This window comes from Mustela putorius, unplaced genomic scaffold, assembly GCF_011764305.1.
Source record: "Mustela putorius furo isolate JIRA1106 unplaced genomic scaffold, ASM1176430v1.1 tig00003869_pilon_pilon_pilon, whole genome shotgun sequence".
Lineage (NCBI taxonomy): Eukaryota > Metazoa > Chordata > Mammalia > Carnivora > Mustelidae > Mustela > Mustela putorius.
In genome coordinates this window covers 13,291,107-13,307,089 of record NW_025422021.1, presented here as the reverse complement: position 1 = coordinate 13,307,089, position 15,983 = coordinate 13,291,107, and the positions used below count along the sequence as shown (strand labels likewise).

General features: G+C 41.5%; 1 protein-coding gene across 2 annotated transcripts in view; it reads right to left on the bottom strand.

The window, feature by feature from the left end:
* STK39 (serine/threonine kinase 39) overlaps positions 1 to 15,983 on the bottom strand; it is a 297,979-nt gene that overhangs the window by 101,139 nt on the left and 180,857 nt on the right. For both annotated transcript variants that reach the window (XM_045066931.1, XM_045066932.1), the window contains one exon: positions 14,719 to 14,786. In XM_045066931.1, the coding sequence (XP_044922866.1) occupies positions 14,719 to 14,786 (68 nt within the window). The remainder of the gene's footprint in view (positions 1 to 14,718; positions 14,787 to 15,983) is intronic.

Here is a 15,983-nt window from a genome sequence, read left to right as displayed (position 1 = left end):
AATTGCTTTTCCATATACCAGCAATAAGATAGAACTGGACATTAAAAACAATACCATTTACATTAGCACCTCCAGAATACTCAGGTATAAATCTAACAAAATGTGTGCAAGATCCATGTGAGGAAAACTACAAAACTTTGATAGCAAAAATCAAAAAGGAACTAAATAAATGAAAGATATCCAATGTTCATGGATATGACAACTCAGTATTTTCAATATGTCAGTTCTGCCCATTTTGATCTATAATCCTAATCGAATCCCCAACAAGTTATTTTGTAGATATCTGCAAACAGATTCTAAAATTTATATGGAAAAGACCCAGAATAGCCAATACAAAATTGAGGGACACACAGTGAACCAACACAAAAAAAAAATGTTGAGGGCCTGACACTACCCAGCTTCAAGATTTCCTATAAAACCACAGTAATCAAGGGATGCCTGGTTGGCACAGTTGGTTAAGCATGGTTTGGGCAGGGTTGTGAGACTGAGCCCAGCATTGGGCTCCCTGATCAGCATGGAGTCTGCTTAACACTCTCTTTCCTTCTGCCCTCACCCCCACTCTCTCAAATTAAAAACCAACCAACCAACCATAGTAATCGAGACATTGTGGTAGTCATGCAAGAATAGAAAAGACTAGACTAATGGAACATAAGAGAGATTGCAGAAATATACTCTATAAATATGGTCAATTAACATTTGACAAAGGAACAAAGCCAACAGAATAGAGCAAAGATCTTTTCAACAAATGGTGCTGGGACAAATAGATATCCATACGCAAAAAAACAAAAAACAGAAACAACAAAAAAAACAGTGAATCTAGACCTAGACCTTAAATCCATCCCAAAAATTAATTCAAAATGGGTCACAAATCTAAATGCAAAATGCAAAACTATAAAATTCCTAAAAGAAAAAAACAGATATCTTGGGTACAATGATGCCCTTTTAGATATAACAGCAAAAGCACAATTCATGAAACGAACGATTGATAAGCTAGACTTTATTCAAAAACTTCTGCTCTGTGAAAGACAGAGTCAAGAGAATGAAACATTTGCAAAAGACATAACTGATAAAGGATCTTTGTCCAAAATATAGAAAGAATTCTTGAAACTCAACAATAAGAAAAAAGAAAAAGAAAAATGGGCCAAAGACTGTAACAGAAACCTCACCAAAGAAGATATACTGATAGCAAATAGCATATGAAAAGATGACCCACAAAATGCCATGAGGGCAATGAAAACTAAAACAAGACACCACCATCAACCTATTAGGATGGCCAAAATGCTGGTGAGGATGTGGGGCAAGAGGAACTCTCATTCACTGTTGGTGGGAATGCATGATGGTACAGCCACTTTGGAAAGCAGTTTGGCTTTTTTTTTTCAGTGTTCTAAGATTCATTGTTCATGCACCACACTCATGTATTGCTCCATGCAATACATGCCCTCCTTAAAAAAATTAAAAATAGGGCATTTAAAAAAATAAAACTAAACCTACTTTTACCATGTAATCCAGTAATTACACTTCTTGGTATCATCCAAAAGAACTGAAAACTTAGGTCTATACAAAGCCCACGCATGGACATTTACAACAGCATTATTCATAATTGCAAACTTGAAAGCGACCAAGTAGTCCTTCAGTAGGTGAATGGGGAAACAAACAATGTGTGTGGAACACAGAGCAATAAGCAATGTGTATTATCCATAGCTAAAATAAATCCAATCTGAACAGGCTAGGTCTTGCATGATTCCAAACACAGGACATTCCGGGAAGAGCAAAACTAGGGAGACAGTAAAGAGATCAGGTGCTGACAGAGGTGTAGGAGAGGAGACAGGCAGAGCCCAGAAGATTTTAGGGTAGGGAAAATACTCTGTGCTGAGTGCAAAGCCAGACCTGGGGGTTTGATCTCACAACACTAAGATCACAACCAGAGCCAAAACCAAGAGTCATAATGGTTTCCTGTCATTATAAATCTGTTCATCCCCATGGAATGTAGAGCCCCCAAAGTGAAGCATGATATAAACTATGGATTTGGGGTGATAAGGACGTGTCGACGCAAGCTCGCAGATGGTCACAAATGTGACGCTCTGTTGGAGGATGTTGAAAATGGAGGAGGTGATGTGTACACGGGGTCAGGAGGTAAAGGGAACTTCTGTATCTTCCTCCTAATCTTCCTGAGAACCTAAAATTGTCCTTAAAGAAAATAAATTCTTAAAAAAGCCAAAGAAACAGACTCTCCTCTCGAGCCACCAAAAAGACACACGGCCCTGAAGATACCTTGATTTTAAGCTGAGACCTGTGTTAGACCACTCACTTCCCGAACTATAAAATCATAAATGGGTGCTCATTTCGACCACGAAGTTTGTGGTACTTTGTTACAGCAGCAGTAGATAACGGACACAAAGACCAGCCAGTGACATCCACTGGGCAGCACAGATTTCCCACTAGACCACCGGTTAGCAACTGTATGAATTTAACCAAGGAGAACAAAGTTTTCCTCCACTCTGGGAACTGCAAAATAAAGTTGACAGTATATTCTCGGAGTCTAGTTTTGATGGGGAAAGAAAAGTTAATATGAAGAAAGCTCCCAAACCGAAATATGCTTGTTACTTTTCCAAGACCCAACATTTCCAGGAAGAAATCTTACCACTCATTATATCTCCAGGGATATGGAACCGGGACCTGAAATAACTTTGCAAACAGCCCTCAGAATTATTCAGCTCTGATCAAGAGGACAAGTCCTAAGAGACAACCTTCCCTGAGAACACTGGAGAGGAGAATTTTTAGAATGCGAAGAGCAGCAGGTTACCTCATCAGCGGCTAGGAAAGGTGGAATATAAAAAGGGATAAGGGAGACAGCCTCTGCATAGTGACAGAAAGGATAACTTAAAATACTAAGGCATTTGTTAAAATTTCAGCCAGGGTATCAGGTAATTAACGTTGACTTAAATGCCACCAAAGCTTTTTAAGGTACCCGATACATTTGAGACATTTTCTCTCTTTGCCTATCTGTTCAATGACATTAAAAAGCTCAGGAGAAAGAAGCAAGAGTTCAGGGAAGATGTGAAAGTTCCCGAAATGTGACCAAGGAATTGGCCCAGCAAGGGGGGTGGACTGCTGGTCAGAGCACTGAGGAACTTATGAGGAGAGAGAGGAGAAGAAGGAAGTACCTCCCCATCCACCCCCCCGCCCCGGCCCCGCCCTGCAGGTTGCAAGTGGGGTCCTACTCCTGGCGCAGACAGCAATGGGACATGGCACAATTTACTGCAGTTCTCTGAGGTTAGAGGAGAGCTTCCCTGAAAACACCCCACCCCAGAGGTATAGTTGTGGGTAAGTTCCACAGATTCATGCAGCTTCTACCTGTAGGCTGTCTGGAGGGGCCAGGAAGACTTTTCTGTTTTGGTTTTTTGTTCTTTTTTTTTTTTTAACCACGGGAATGTTCTACTAGAGATGGGTCTGGAAGAAGCAGCATTTCACATAGATACTTCAAAACTCACACAGTGAGCCTTGGCAGGGACAGCCCACCAATGCCGGGGGCAATGCCTGAAGTAATCCAAACTGGGGGTACAGGAAGGGCAGCGCTCACTCCTATCAGGGTCCTCGCCCAGCAGGGCTTCTTCTGCCACAGACACTGCCCACATATATTTTTGAAAACAAAATATGGAGATCATATTCAAAGTATCACCTTGCTTGGGAACTCTTATAGAGAAAACCCAGTAAAGAAGTATTTTTTTGTACCCATTTCCACTATACCATCAAAAATACAGAGTTGAAAAATAAAGACTTATGAAACATCTTGATATTAAAAGTTTGTGAGATCCATCTTTATTTTATTTTTTTTTTTAAGATTTTGTCTCAGAGAGACAGATAGAGCAAGAGTGGGAAGAGAGAGAAGTAGACTCCCCTCTGTAGGGTGCCATATGTGGGGCTCGATCCCAGGACTCTGGGATCATAACCCAAGCCAAAGGCAGATGCTTACCCTGCTGAATCACCCAGGCTCACCTGAGACCCCGCAACCCACTTTAGTTAAGAATTACTCAGCTGGTACTCGTGTGACACACATTCATTAAGGGCCTATCACTTGCTGGACATTGTGTAAGGCTCTGAAAGCATAAGGGCAATCTTTCATCTCCTCCAGCTGTTATGTCCCACAGATGTCACTCTCTCTAACCCTAAGGTGCTCACAGCCAACAGTCAAGAGAGCATTTCTTAAAGAATATCCACTAGGAGAAAGAACCCAAAAGAACAACTGCAAAATGGGAGCCAATAGCTGTGTTTGGTGAGCACGTTATACTCAGGAATCATTCATCTGTGTGGCTTTCTCGGTACAATAACTTAGTTAAAACCCTACCCTAAGAACTCAGCCCTTACAGAGTGAGAGAGCAGTGTTGGCAGTTACATAGACAGTGACATCCTCTGCTGAACCCAGAGCTACAACCAGCCCCTCCGATCCCCATGGGCTTGGATACCAGGCTTACTTGGTTATGTATCTCCAGGTTTCTCCATGTCTGAGGGTATACAATGCCAAAGTCAAAATTCAATGCTGGAAGAGACCTTTTCTACTGGGCAGTTTTCAAACATCATTTTTGCACATAGAAGTTTTTATATGCTGCCATACCGAAAAACTGGGAATTCTATAAATATCCAATAATACATTTTAAGTAATAGGTTTTGGCACAATCATTCAAAATATAAGGCAGTCACTTAAAATGATTCTGTAGATCTATCTTCATTGACACAATAAAGATAACAAAGACATTACCAAATAAAGCAGATTATAAAACACTGTTATGAGAAATTAAATTTTGAAGATGTTATTGTAGAACTATTTTAAATCTACATTAATGTAAGTGGAGGAAAAAAGACCAGAATCTTCATAGAGAAGTTAATAATGATGTATCCCTGAGTAGTAAGACTGTGAATATCTCACCATGATTGGTTTTTAATTCTTCTATTTTGATTTCATTACTAAGTTTTTCTTCATGTAAATCTTCCTTCCTTGAGTATGTTTACCAGTAGAAGGATGTTGTATGTACAAAAGGCTTATATTCTACATCACACCACATCCCCTTACACCAACTCCCTATCAGTACCACTGGAGGAACACCAGAAGACCCAGTCTCCAGCCTGTCCTGGCTCTGGGACCACAGAAAAGTTACTTAATATCTCCCATCTCTCTTTTTCATCAGTGGGCAGCAAACACCAGACAAAAGGAAAAATGAAATCAGGCATATAATGTGACAGTCCTTTTAAAACTACAAAATTGAGGGGTGCCCGGGTAGCTCAGCGGGTTAAGCCTTTGCCTTTGGCTCATGATCTCAGGGTCCTGGGATCGAGCCCCACATCAGGCTTTCTGCTCAGCAGGGAGCCTGCTTCCCCCACTCTCTCTGCCTCCCTCTCAGCCTACTTGTGATCTCTCTCTCTGTCAAATAAATAAATAAGATCTTTACAAAAAAACAAAATAAAATAAAATTACAAAATTGCTATTTGCGTCATCTCTAAAATATCTTCAGGTATGCCTGTCACAATATTAATTGATGAGCTTATTAGGAAGCATTGTTAAAAAAAAATATTTCCATGAGGGGCCCTTGGGTGGTGCAGTCAATTAAGTATCTGACTCTTGGTTTCAATTCAGGTCATGATCTCAGGGTTAGGAGATCAAGTTCTGCCTTGGGCTCTGAGCTCAGCAAGGAGTTTGCTTAAGCTTCTTTCTCTCTCACTTTACCCCTCTCCACGCTGGCTTACTTGCTATCTCTGAAACAAATCTTTAAAGAAAAATATTTACATGACGTCTTAGTAAGAAGACAGGTGAATGCAACCATCCTAAGTGCACTCAAAATGGAACTGAATAGAGCCTGGCCATGGCGTCAAGTGGGGAAGAGCACAGACTGTGTTGAAAAGTCCTAAGTTTTCAAGGCCCAGTCTACTGCTTCTGCACTGTGTAGTATTAGACAAATCACCCCCATGACTCTGCACCTTAATCTTTTCGTCTGTGAAAGGTCAGTCACAACAGGATTGATGTCATGGAGGTTTTATGACGATAAAGAAGACAAAGCACAAACAGCACTTATCCCAGTGCCCGGCACATAGTAGGATCTTCATCTTTCTGAACGATCTCACTGACAATAAAGCCAAGATGTGTGACAATGACTCCAATTTTCAGAGGAAAGGAATTTACCAAAAGAGAACATTCCAAAAAAGTAAGTAATGTCAAAATATTTTTACTATTAAAGAGCAAATAACTTGGTGCCCACGAATTAATTCATACCACTCTGCTAAACCACCAACGTGGTCTTGGCAGAAATAACTTAAGTCTGATAAGGCCCTTTCGGAAGACCACAGCCTGACATTACCCCTGGATTCAACCTAACTCTTACTCTTCTCAAAATATGGATGCTAAAAAACAAACACTGGTAACCACGGGAACAAGTAAAACAAAGATAACACTCAGACAAAAGTGGTCTTGCCTTCCTTTAACTACCCATAGCTCATCTTCTCATCTGTCTTATTGCCTTTATCACTTTCTACCTTGTGTTAGAGTCATTTGAGTGGGGTCTGATCTCTCTGTCCACACGGTAAGCTCTGTGAGTGCAGAAACCCTGTCTTATTCATCTTTGGATTTTCAACAAAGCCTTGAGCAAAGAAGGCCATAAATAGGCAGTTTGTTGGGGGGAGGAGGGAGTGTACCTGAAAGCACTGCCACACTGAATACCATACCCACATTGTCTAACCTTCTGGGGAAAAATTAATCAAGCCTCCCAACCACTTGACTAGTAAAACCTATGCAATTAACCTGATTTTACAGGCTAAAGAACCATTTAAGAATTCTAATTTCTCTAGAATGATGATAACATGGAATTAGAATTCAGACATATAGGTGCTGAAACAGTGATCAACACTGTTTTTATCAGCTTCAGCTTTCTTTATGAAATTATGGTTTACTAAGTCTATAGCAATAGCTCAAGTTCATCTTTTAATAGAGAAACGAAAATAGTAAGTCACATTAGGCAATATTGTCATGCTAAAGGATTTTTACTGAAATAAAAATCATTTTCTAGAGATCACCTTTTCCTACAAGCAGGAAAGTAGTTTTGTTGGGGTCTTAATTAGCCCATCAAGGTGTAATGACATTTCTACCTAATAACAAGGTAAAATCATTATGGGTGCATTGGTGGACTATTACAAAAGCAAAACTTTAACTGTAATCCATAGGGCTGAGCTGTCAAAGTATGAACAGCATCTACACCAAGGAATTAACAATTTAACTGATAAGTTTATCATTTTTCCAAATCGCTGAGCCTGGTTCTTGGAAACATATGTTTTATGTCAAACACATGACTATTCCGTTTTATGAAAAATCTACAAAAGGCAAAATATTTGTACAATGTTCAACTGAAATTAGAAATGATAGTACCATCTATTGACAGTATATGAATTATGAGATGGCCCACTTAACATCTTTCTCCGAGACGTCTTTAAGAGGATTTCCTTATGCTGTACCTTGATACTCAAGTTTTTTTTTGTAACACAGATGACATTACCATATATACAATTGGCAAGAAAACCTTTGCATAAAAGTACTCAAAAGGAAAAAGAAAAATCTACTTTTTTAACTATCTCCAGCATTTAACATTGAGACCTAAGGTTTCACCCTTTTTCTCCAGCCCTTGTATTTAGCAGGTCAGTTTTAAGAACAAGGTCAACAGTGTATTTTTTCAAGGAACAAATAAGCCTTTGCCTCTTCAGTCTTTTGTCTACAACCACCAGAAATGAACGGAGAAACAAATACATGATTGTAACCACCTGTATTTGTCTTTTCTTATAGAATGTGACATCTTGAGAAGTAAAATATCTCCCAGTTTCCTACTTACAGGATGAAGGGGAGGCTTAGCTGGCCTTTTGGGGCTGGAGGTGGGAAGAGGGAGAAGGAAGCCAGAGTCTTAGCAGGTAGGTCTATAAAATGCTATGTCAAAAAGAAAGTCAGGATGACCTTTTCCAAGAGGTAAGCGGGCGGCTACCCGTACAGCATTAGTAAAGGACTGAGGAGACACCTGCTTAAACTCAAGTCTCTCCCCACTAGCCAGTGGGGCACAAGACACGTAAACCTCATGCCCAGATGGCCACAGTGAGTAAGGATAAGCACACTATTTGCTAACACAGTAGCCACGCACTGGCTAGATCAGTGGCTCCCAAAGACAGAGTGAGGGTCTGTTTGTGTGTTTGTGTGTTCATTTACATATGTAGGTACACGCATATATCAGAGTCTTGGTGTGGAAGGAATGAGAAGGGTACAAGAGAGGAAGGCAAGGATTCTCTCACCTGATAAACACTGGCCAAAACAACCTTCCAGCTTCCTCTCACACAGGCTGGTTTAAGAGGTAGTTTATCTGGGCCCAGAGAGGGAACAAATGATCTCGAGTAAATTTCAAACAGGGAATGGGGAATGAAGAAATCGTATGGCGGGGACCAGCCCTGGATGTCCAGGCTGATACTTGAGGAACGTGGAACTTTGGAGGTTTCTAAGAGAAGGAAGCTGGACCTGCGAGGGAGGACTGTGGTGAAATAGGAGGGTAGGTGACGGCCCCTTGTACACAGGAGATCACAGAGGACAAGTCCATGGGCCACATTTGTTTATGATTTAAACAGTAATTCACAGACTCCTCTTATAGGTGTGTTCATAGACTCCTCTAAGAATGTTTTTAAGCATTGTGTTTCTGTGCCAATTACAATCACACACATGCACACAGATTTATATGCTGGGACATCAAGATAAGTCCATTTCAGGGATCAAGCTACCAGCTCCACTTTATAGCCACAATCACTAGCCTCAGGGGATCACTGGGACAACTTGCTCATCTCACCACATTTCCCTGGTAAATTTACTCTCCAGCTTCCCTACACAATTTCCTCCACCTCTCAAACCTCAAATATCTTTCCCTTTCTCACATTCAACGGATCACAGTCCTTATTTTATGAGGAAATATAAACACCAAAAGAGGACTTCTGCCTTCCCATATCCAAACCCATCAATGTCCTTGCACGTCAGCCTGCCCGCCCTTCCATCATGGTGGCTGCCCTGTCCAATGGGGGACCCTTCTGAGTAAGGCTGGCACCTGCATGTATGCCTGGGTGTCATCCCGTCCGACCCACCTGAGGACAGCAGTCTTACCATATCCCCTCCCTCATTCCAGGTTTCCTTCCCATTAACTTACACACAACGCCTTTTTAAAAAGGATTCCCTTCGCCCTGTATTTTCACTGGGCTATCTCCCCGTCCCTCTGCCACCCTGGAGAGTGACTTTCTGTTACGTTATCCGTACTAACAAGTAATCTGTTCTTGCTGTCTCGCGTTCGCTCTTGCCACTCTGTCCCGAACCCAGTTCAGTCAGGATTCTGTCCCCAGCACTCCACCAAAACAACTCTTGCCATGGTCAAGAATGTGCTGAATTTTGCTAAATACAGTGTGAGTTCTTAGTTCCCACTGTCTTGATTAACAGCAACGGCTGCAGCTTTTTACTCCTCCTTTCCTGAGACACTTCCTCTGTTTGGTTTACCGGACCGCCATTCTCTCCTCTACCTCACCAGCCTCTCCTCACCGGCCTCTCCTCACCGGCCTCTCCTCACCGATCCGTTGATCACTCTGCATCCATGTACCACCTGAGAGTGCGCCAGATGACTTGTCTTCATTCACTCCTAGGTAATTTCATTTAATTTCACAGCTTTAAATACCATATGCGCCAACAGTTCTCAAATTAATACCTCTAGCCCAGAACTGGATCTCTTGTGAAATCTACACAGGTGCAACCGAAAGCCTGCTGGACATTACACACACGTCCACGAGATAACCAAAGCTCACCACTTCTGGCACTGAATTCTCGATTCCACCCAAACCTGGACCTCCCAATTCATCCACATTTTCAGGCCCAGATCTTAAGTAATCTTTGAGTTCTCTTCTCTGTCCAGAATTCAATAATGATTTACTTTTTTAAAAAGATTTTATTTATTTATTTATTTATTCGGCAGATTGAGAGAGAAAGAGAGTGCACAAGCAGGCAGAGGTAGAGAGAGAAGCAGGCTCCCTGCCAAGCAAGGAGCCTGATGCGGGACCCTATCCCAGGACACTGGGATCGCGACCTGAGCAGAAGGCAGTGCCTTAACCGACTGAGCCACCCAGGCATCCCCAGAATTCAGTAATTACATGTCACCTCCATTATTCCCTGGCCTGGTCCATCACATCATAGCTCTCTGCCTGGCTGCAACTGCCTGGCAAAGGGCTCTGAGCTTCCACCTTAAATGGTTCCTGGATGGTGTATGCTCCCTAAGTCAATCACAGTGTTTTGAAAATGTAACTCAGCTATGCTCACAAATTTCCAATGGTTTTCCACCTACTAACACTGAAGCCCAAAGTCCTCACCACAGGCTACACGGCCCTAAAGGATTCAGCCCCTGCTAACTCTCTGACCTGGTCTCCTACCCCTTTGGTCACACTGTTTCCCTGGCTGTTTTTAAAATTGCTTCGAACATGCTTCCATCTCAGAATCTTTGCAATCATTGTTTGCTCTGCCTGGAACTCTCTTGCTGCAAACAATCTCATGGCTTGATTCTTCACATCTGTCAGGTGTCTGCTCAAATACTACTTTATTTAGAGATCCCCTTTGTGGCAGGCAGAATTCTAGGATGCCTCCAATACCGCTGTCCTCTGGTATACAAGCTCTGCATGATCCTCTTCCCCGGGTGTGAGCGAGACCTTTAAAGATGATGGGTTGTCACTCCCGAGATTAGGTTACTTGATACAGCAAAGGTAAAGGGATTTTGTGGGTATAATTAAAGTTCCAAAGCAGTTGACTTTGACTTAATAAAAAGAGAGATTAATGTAGATGGAACTGGCTTAATCCAGTGAGAAACCTTTCCCTACCCTTGAAAAAAAGGCAAAGCCCTATTTGAACTGCGTGTGTGGCCAGTGGCCTGTAGGCACCAAAAACCTCAGTCCACATCTGCCAGGCACTGACTTCTGCCAACACTCAAATTAGCTGGAAGAAGACCACAAGCTCCAGATGAGCAGGCCTTAATTGCACTGGTGTGAGACACAGCAGAGAGCCAATCTAAGCCGGGCCCAGACTGCTGACCTACAGAAACAGAGCGAATAAATGGCTTTTGTTATGAGCCCTGAAATCTGCACTAACTTATTACACAACAGTAGAAATCTATGATGCCTTCTTTAATACAGAATAGCACCCCTGTACTTCCTATGCTCCTGATACAGATTTTCCTTTAGAGAACTTGATTTTTCATGTAAGTCATATGAATATCTGAGTATTTCCTCTCCTGGCCTCTAGAAAGCCTTCCTAGAAGGTAAGAAATTTAAATTCGTCCTTTGTTTTTTTCCATTGTTGCCTCACAGCAGCCAGAATGGCACCATGCATGTAGCAAGTGCTCAATAAATATTTCCAGAGAGAATGAATACACATGCTGCTTACATTTATGTAAGCACAGGTTATGTCAGACCCCAAAAATGTAACAGCATTTAACGTTTAGTTTTAAATTTTAAAAGGATAATTCTCAAAGTACAAGTATTGCCATTAGAGGAAACCAACTATGTATTTGGAGAGATTCCTGAGTTCTCAAATATGAAAAAAACTGGTTTAAATGAGTACCTTGAAAACATTTAAGGACATAAGATATTTTCACAATTAGGCATGAACATATATTCACCAAAAGTAATATTAAAATTAATTTCTATTTTTTGGAAGTGCTTCTAGGCGGTTAGAGTCAGGGGAAAAAAAAATCATTGATTTGTCCATTTCAGTAACATTTTTAATGGGTCCTTTTATGATACCCCTCTGAGTAGTTAGCTAAATGTCCATCAAAAAGCAGTAAAGTCAATAGGATTTGTTTCTGGTTGAGCCACCATACCAAAAAATACTGATTATTAAAATCCATGCAGAAAGTGATTGGTTTTGAACAGAGGCCAGAAGTCTCTGTTCTATTTGAACTGCTGAACACGTTAAATCAGTGTTGTAGATAAAGACGTAAAAGACAGGCTCATCAGATGGACAACTGACATATGTCCAAACATGATAACTAATATGCTGCACTGACAATCATGAGTGAAATACGGACTGGTGCGGGGGAGGAGGCAAGCAATGGGTCAAAACCAACAGGTTCACTCTTACAGTGACAAATGTTAAGACGTACGGAATGAGTTTTACAACACAAGCTGCAGTTCAAATTAGGCTTGATAGCCCTTCAAGTGGAAATAATGAAGTCAGAGGCCTTGTTTGCCTGTTAGGTCATGCTAGATCGGTCACCAAGGTGCATGGCTATTTCAAAAGGCAGTGGAAATTTAGGCTGACTTAGGGGAAATACAGAGTGTAAACAGAAAAGGAAAAAGAAAAATCACAGAATCTCACTATTGTATTCCAGCCTGCCAAGGCCACATCTGGAGGCCTGCATTTAAATATGGGGGCTACAACATAAAACTGGAAAACGGTTCCATGAAGAGAGTGCTGAGGCCACGTGGGTTTTTAGAGTAAACCAACGTATGCTCCTTCCCTGCAGAACATCTTAAACTCTTTAATATATTCATATTCCTTGTGATTTTCAAAATACAGAGCATGTTCGTGTATGCATGTGTGTACAGATAGATGGGACACTACACATGGTTTCTGAGCTTTTCTGAAGGTAGGAGATATGTAGGACCAAAGATCTGTGCCGCAAACCCAGGGAACCACCCAGGCCCATGAGGAACAAGGTAACAAAGGTAAGTGCCTACTAGCTGTCAATAAAGGTGAACAGCTAAGATTACAAGGATACAGAACCAGAGGACGAGAAGCAAGGCTACTTGTGCTGTTTTTCCTAGGAAGAAGGAACCCATAAAAATACAAATGGCTCTGGGGCGCCTGGGTGGCTCAGTGGGTTAAGCCGCTGCCTTCAGCTCAGGTCATGATCTCAGAGTCCTGGGATCGAGTCCCGCATCGGGCTCTCTGCTTGGCAGAGAGCCTGCTTCCCTCTCTCTCTCTCTGGCTGCCTCTCTGTCTACTTGTGATTTCTCTCTGTCAAATTAATAAATAAAATCTTTAAAAAAAAAAAATACAAATGGCTCTCAGAAAGACAAGAGGATGTACTTCTGTATCGTTCTAGGACCTACAGCAAAACAGTCTCTGGAGGTAAGGCTCAGGAATATGTACATGTTTTAAAACACTCTCCGAAGAGTGTAATCCAGACAACCTGGTATCTGCTCTACGGGTCAGAACTGGAACCCAGAACAGGAAGATCAGTTGGATCTCAAGGAAGAAGGCGAACCAAAAAACAGCGTTTTGTTATCACAGGAGCGATTCACTCCAGTACGCACAGAGGTGAGGTAGATATCCAGCACACCACAAAAGAAAAAAATTACTGGATATATCAAGTAGGAGACTGGATGATGGGACGCTCAAGGTCATGCCCAACACTGCGCACTCAAGTGGGCTGGACACTATCCACCACGGTCTCACTCATGACTGTATCTCAGGAGCAAACTCAGAGACCGGCCCAGTGGTTTTATCACAAATATTGGTGGAAAGAATATATGAACAAGTGAAAAATAAACAAAAGTAGTATCTGGTTCCAAAGTCAAACGAGAAAGGAAGGGGCTATTTCATTCTTCAGAGATCACTAAATATGCATAATTATGAACCATGATCAAGGCTACTTTCAAATACAAGGAAAATGGTCTCTGTAATCATTCCACTTCTTAACCGGGAACCATCTCTGAATTAAATCACACCAAAGCTTGCCGTGCCATTCCCCCAGTGAGCATGTGAAAACACACCGCAGATTGCAAATGACTGTCCGAAGTGAGGGGTGATTATGCCAACGACTATCTACCCTGACAGACTACACTAACTCAGATGGCTGGAAACTAACCTTGAAAATGAATCCGCTTTTTATAGCCACGGCTCAGAAAAAGGTCCATCAGCCATGTGTTTTATCTGTTTAATTGTCAAAGGAGAACATATGTGTAACTTATTTTAAAAGCACCTTCAGAAACGTGACAGTATCCTGATTGACCTGGTGACTGAAGCTGTTTATAATTACGTGGAAGCGAGTATGTCTTCAGACACCATCTTCTTAACAAAGAATACTCAGGAAGATGGGCCTTACGGTTTAGAAATCCATGAAACAGAAAGAACCTTCACTCACTAGACACAAAGTTGACACTGTCAGGCCCCACATTTGTATCCATTTCCTAGACGACTGAGGCTTCTTTCAAAATACATCTGTCATTTCTCCACAGTAGCTGATCAAACCTGCCACTGAAAAATGTTCTGAACAGGCAACTTGTAGAACAAGCATGGTTTATTTCTGTCAGACTGACTGCCGAAGTGTGAAAGAAACTCATTAAAAATCTCTTACTGTGATCTTACATTGTAAAGTTTTTTTTGTTTTATTTTTTTTTTCAAAAAGGGAAAAATGCCCAAGAAAGGAAAGGCAAAAGGGAAAAAAAAAAAACTTAATGAAGGGTATACTGAGCCTGCAGACACACTCATCTGGTGCTTTCTTATTCTTTGTAGTAAGCAATTAGAAAAAGAGCAATTAGTCCGGGCATACAGCATACACACTAGCTGTTTGGTGAAATAAAATAACTTAACAATCTTATTTTATGCTAATATTATGAAAACTTAATGAAGGAGGGAAGAATACTGTACTATAGGAAAAGCAATATAAACTAAACGGTAGTATTTACCTTAATCTTAAAACGAGGTTCACAGCACAAGAAGCTTCTCTATAGTCTTCGCTGGCATTGGGTAGGCCCTTGGAAAACAAAACCGCAAAAAACAAATAAATAAAATCATAATATCCCTTGACTCACATGACCCTTTCTTTCTGAAAATTTGCAGACTAGGTCTTTACACGCGGCAGGTCCTGTTTGGCCACATAACGAGCTCTATGTGAAGGTTGGAATGATGCCTAATTCCCATCCCCGCCAAATTGTTTTCACTAGAAAACCTTGGCTGTAGGGTGGGTCCTATGAACAAGGATGGTATGAGTAAGTCCAAAGAAGAAGGGTCAGCCATCTTAAAGCAGCATCCCGCAAGCTCAGCCATTGTCTGGACCCACTGGGATTTGGTGATGCACAAAGGCCAGCACCTTAAACATCAGGAGGCAGAGGAAAGTGGGATCTGGCAGAGATCTTCCCTGCCTTTCTCACCTATAACCTAGTTCTTTAAATATACAGCATCAACCACAAATGCCTCTCCTCCACCTCCCCTCCCTACCCCTACAGAACCCTGGACATGAGTAGACCTTCCTGCTATAGTCGAAAAAGAGATTTCGGGTCAAGACTTGGCTTTGCCACTGACCAGATGTGCAACCTGAGCAAACCTATTTCCCACTTCCAAAATGGGGATAATACCAGTGTCCAAAGTTTGCTGGAAGAACAAATAATATATATGAAAATGACTTAGACAACTACAATGTGTTATATAACACTCGTTATCCTAATCCCCTTTCCTGGTTCCCTTATTCTATTCACCTTTGGACAAATTATTACTCCTGACTTGCCTTTTGTCATTGAACCAGTCCTCATGATTTATCTCAAGTTGTTTACTAAGTTGCCTGATGCAGAGAAAAGGACCTAAACTGAATCTCAGCTCTTCCTCTAACCAGTTCTATAATCTTGCGTGAGCCACTTAACCTCTGCAAGTCTGTGCTTCCTCAGCTATAAAATAAGGGTCAAGGACTAGATGTCTGACCTCAAACAGGCTTCCTGCAACCATAAAATCCTATCACTCTCTCCTCGGTTTACAGCCGCTTTCAGAAAACATATATCAGGAAGAAAAGAATGAAAATGAATTTATCGGTGAATATGGAGATCTGGGGGGGATAAATTTTGATACCAAGGCTGGTGGTGCTTGATAGTATGACAATTTTGAGAGCAAAAAGGCTTGCCTATTAATTATATAGCAAAACCAGAATGGGGGCCTGCACCCTTTTCCTATGACCATGTCC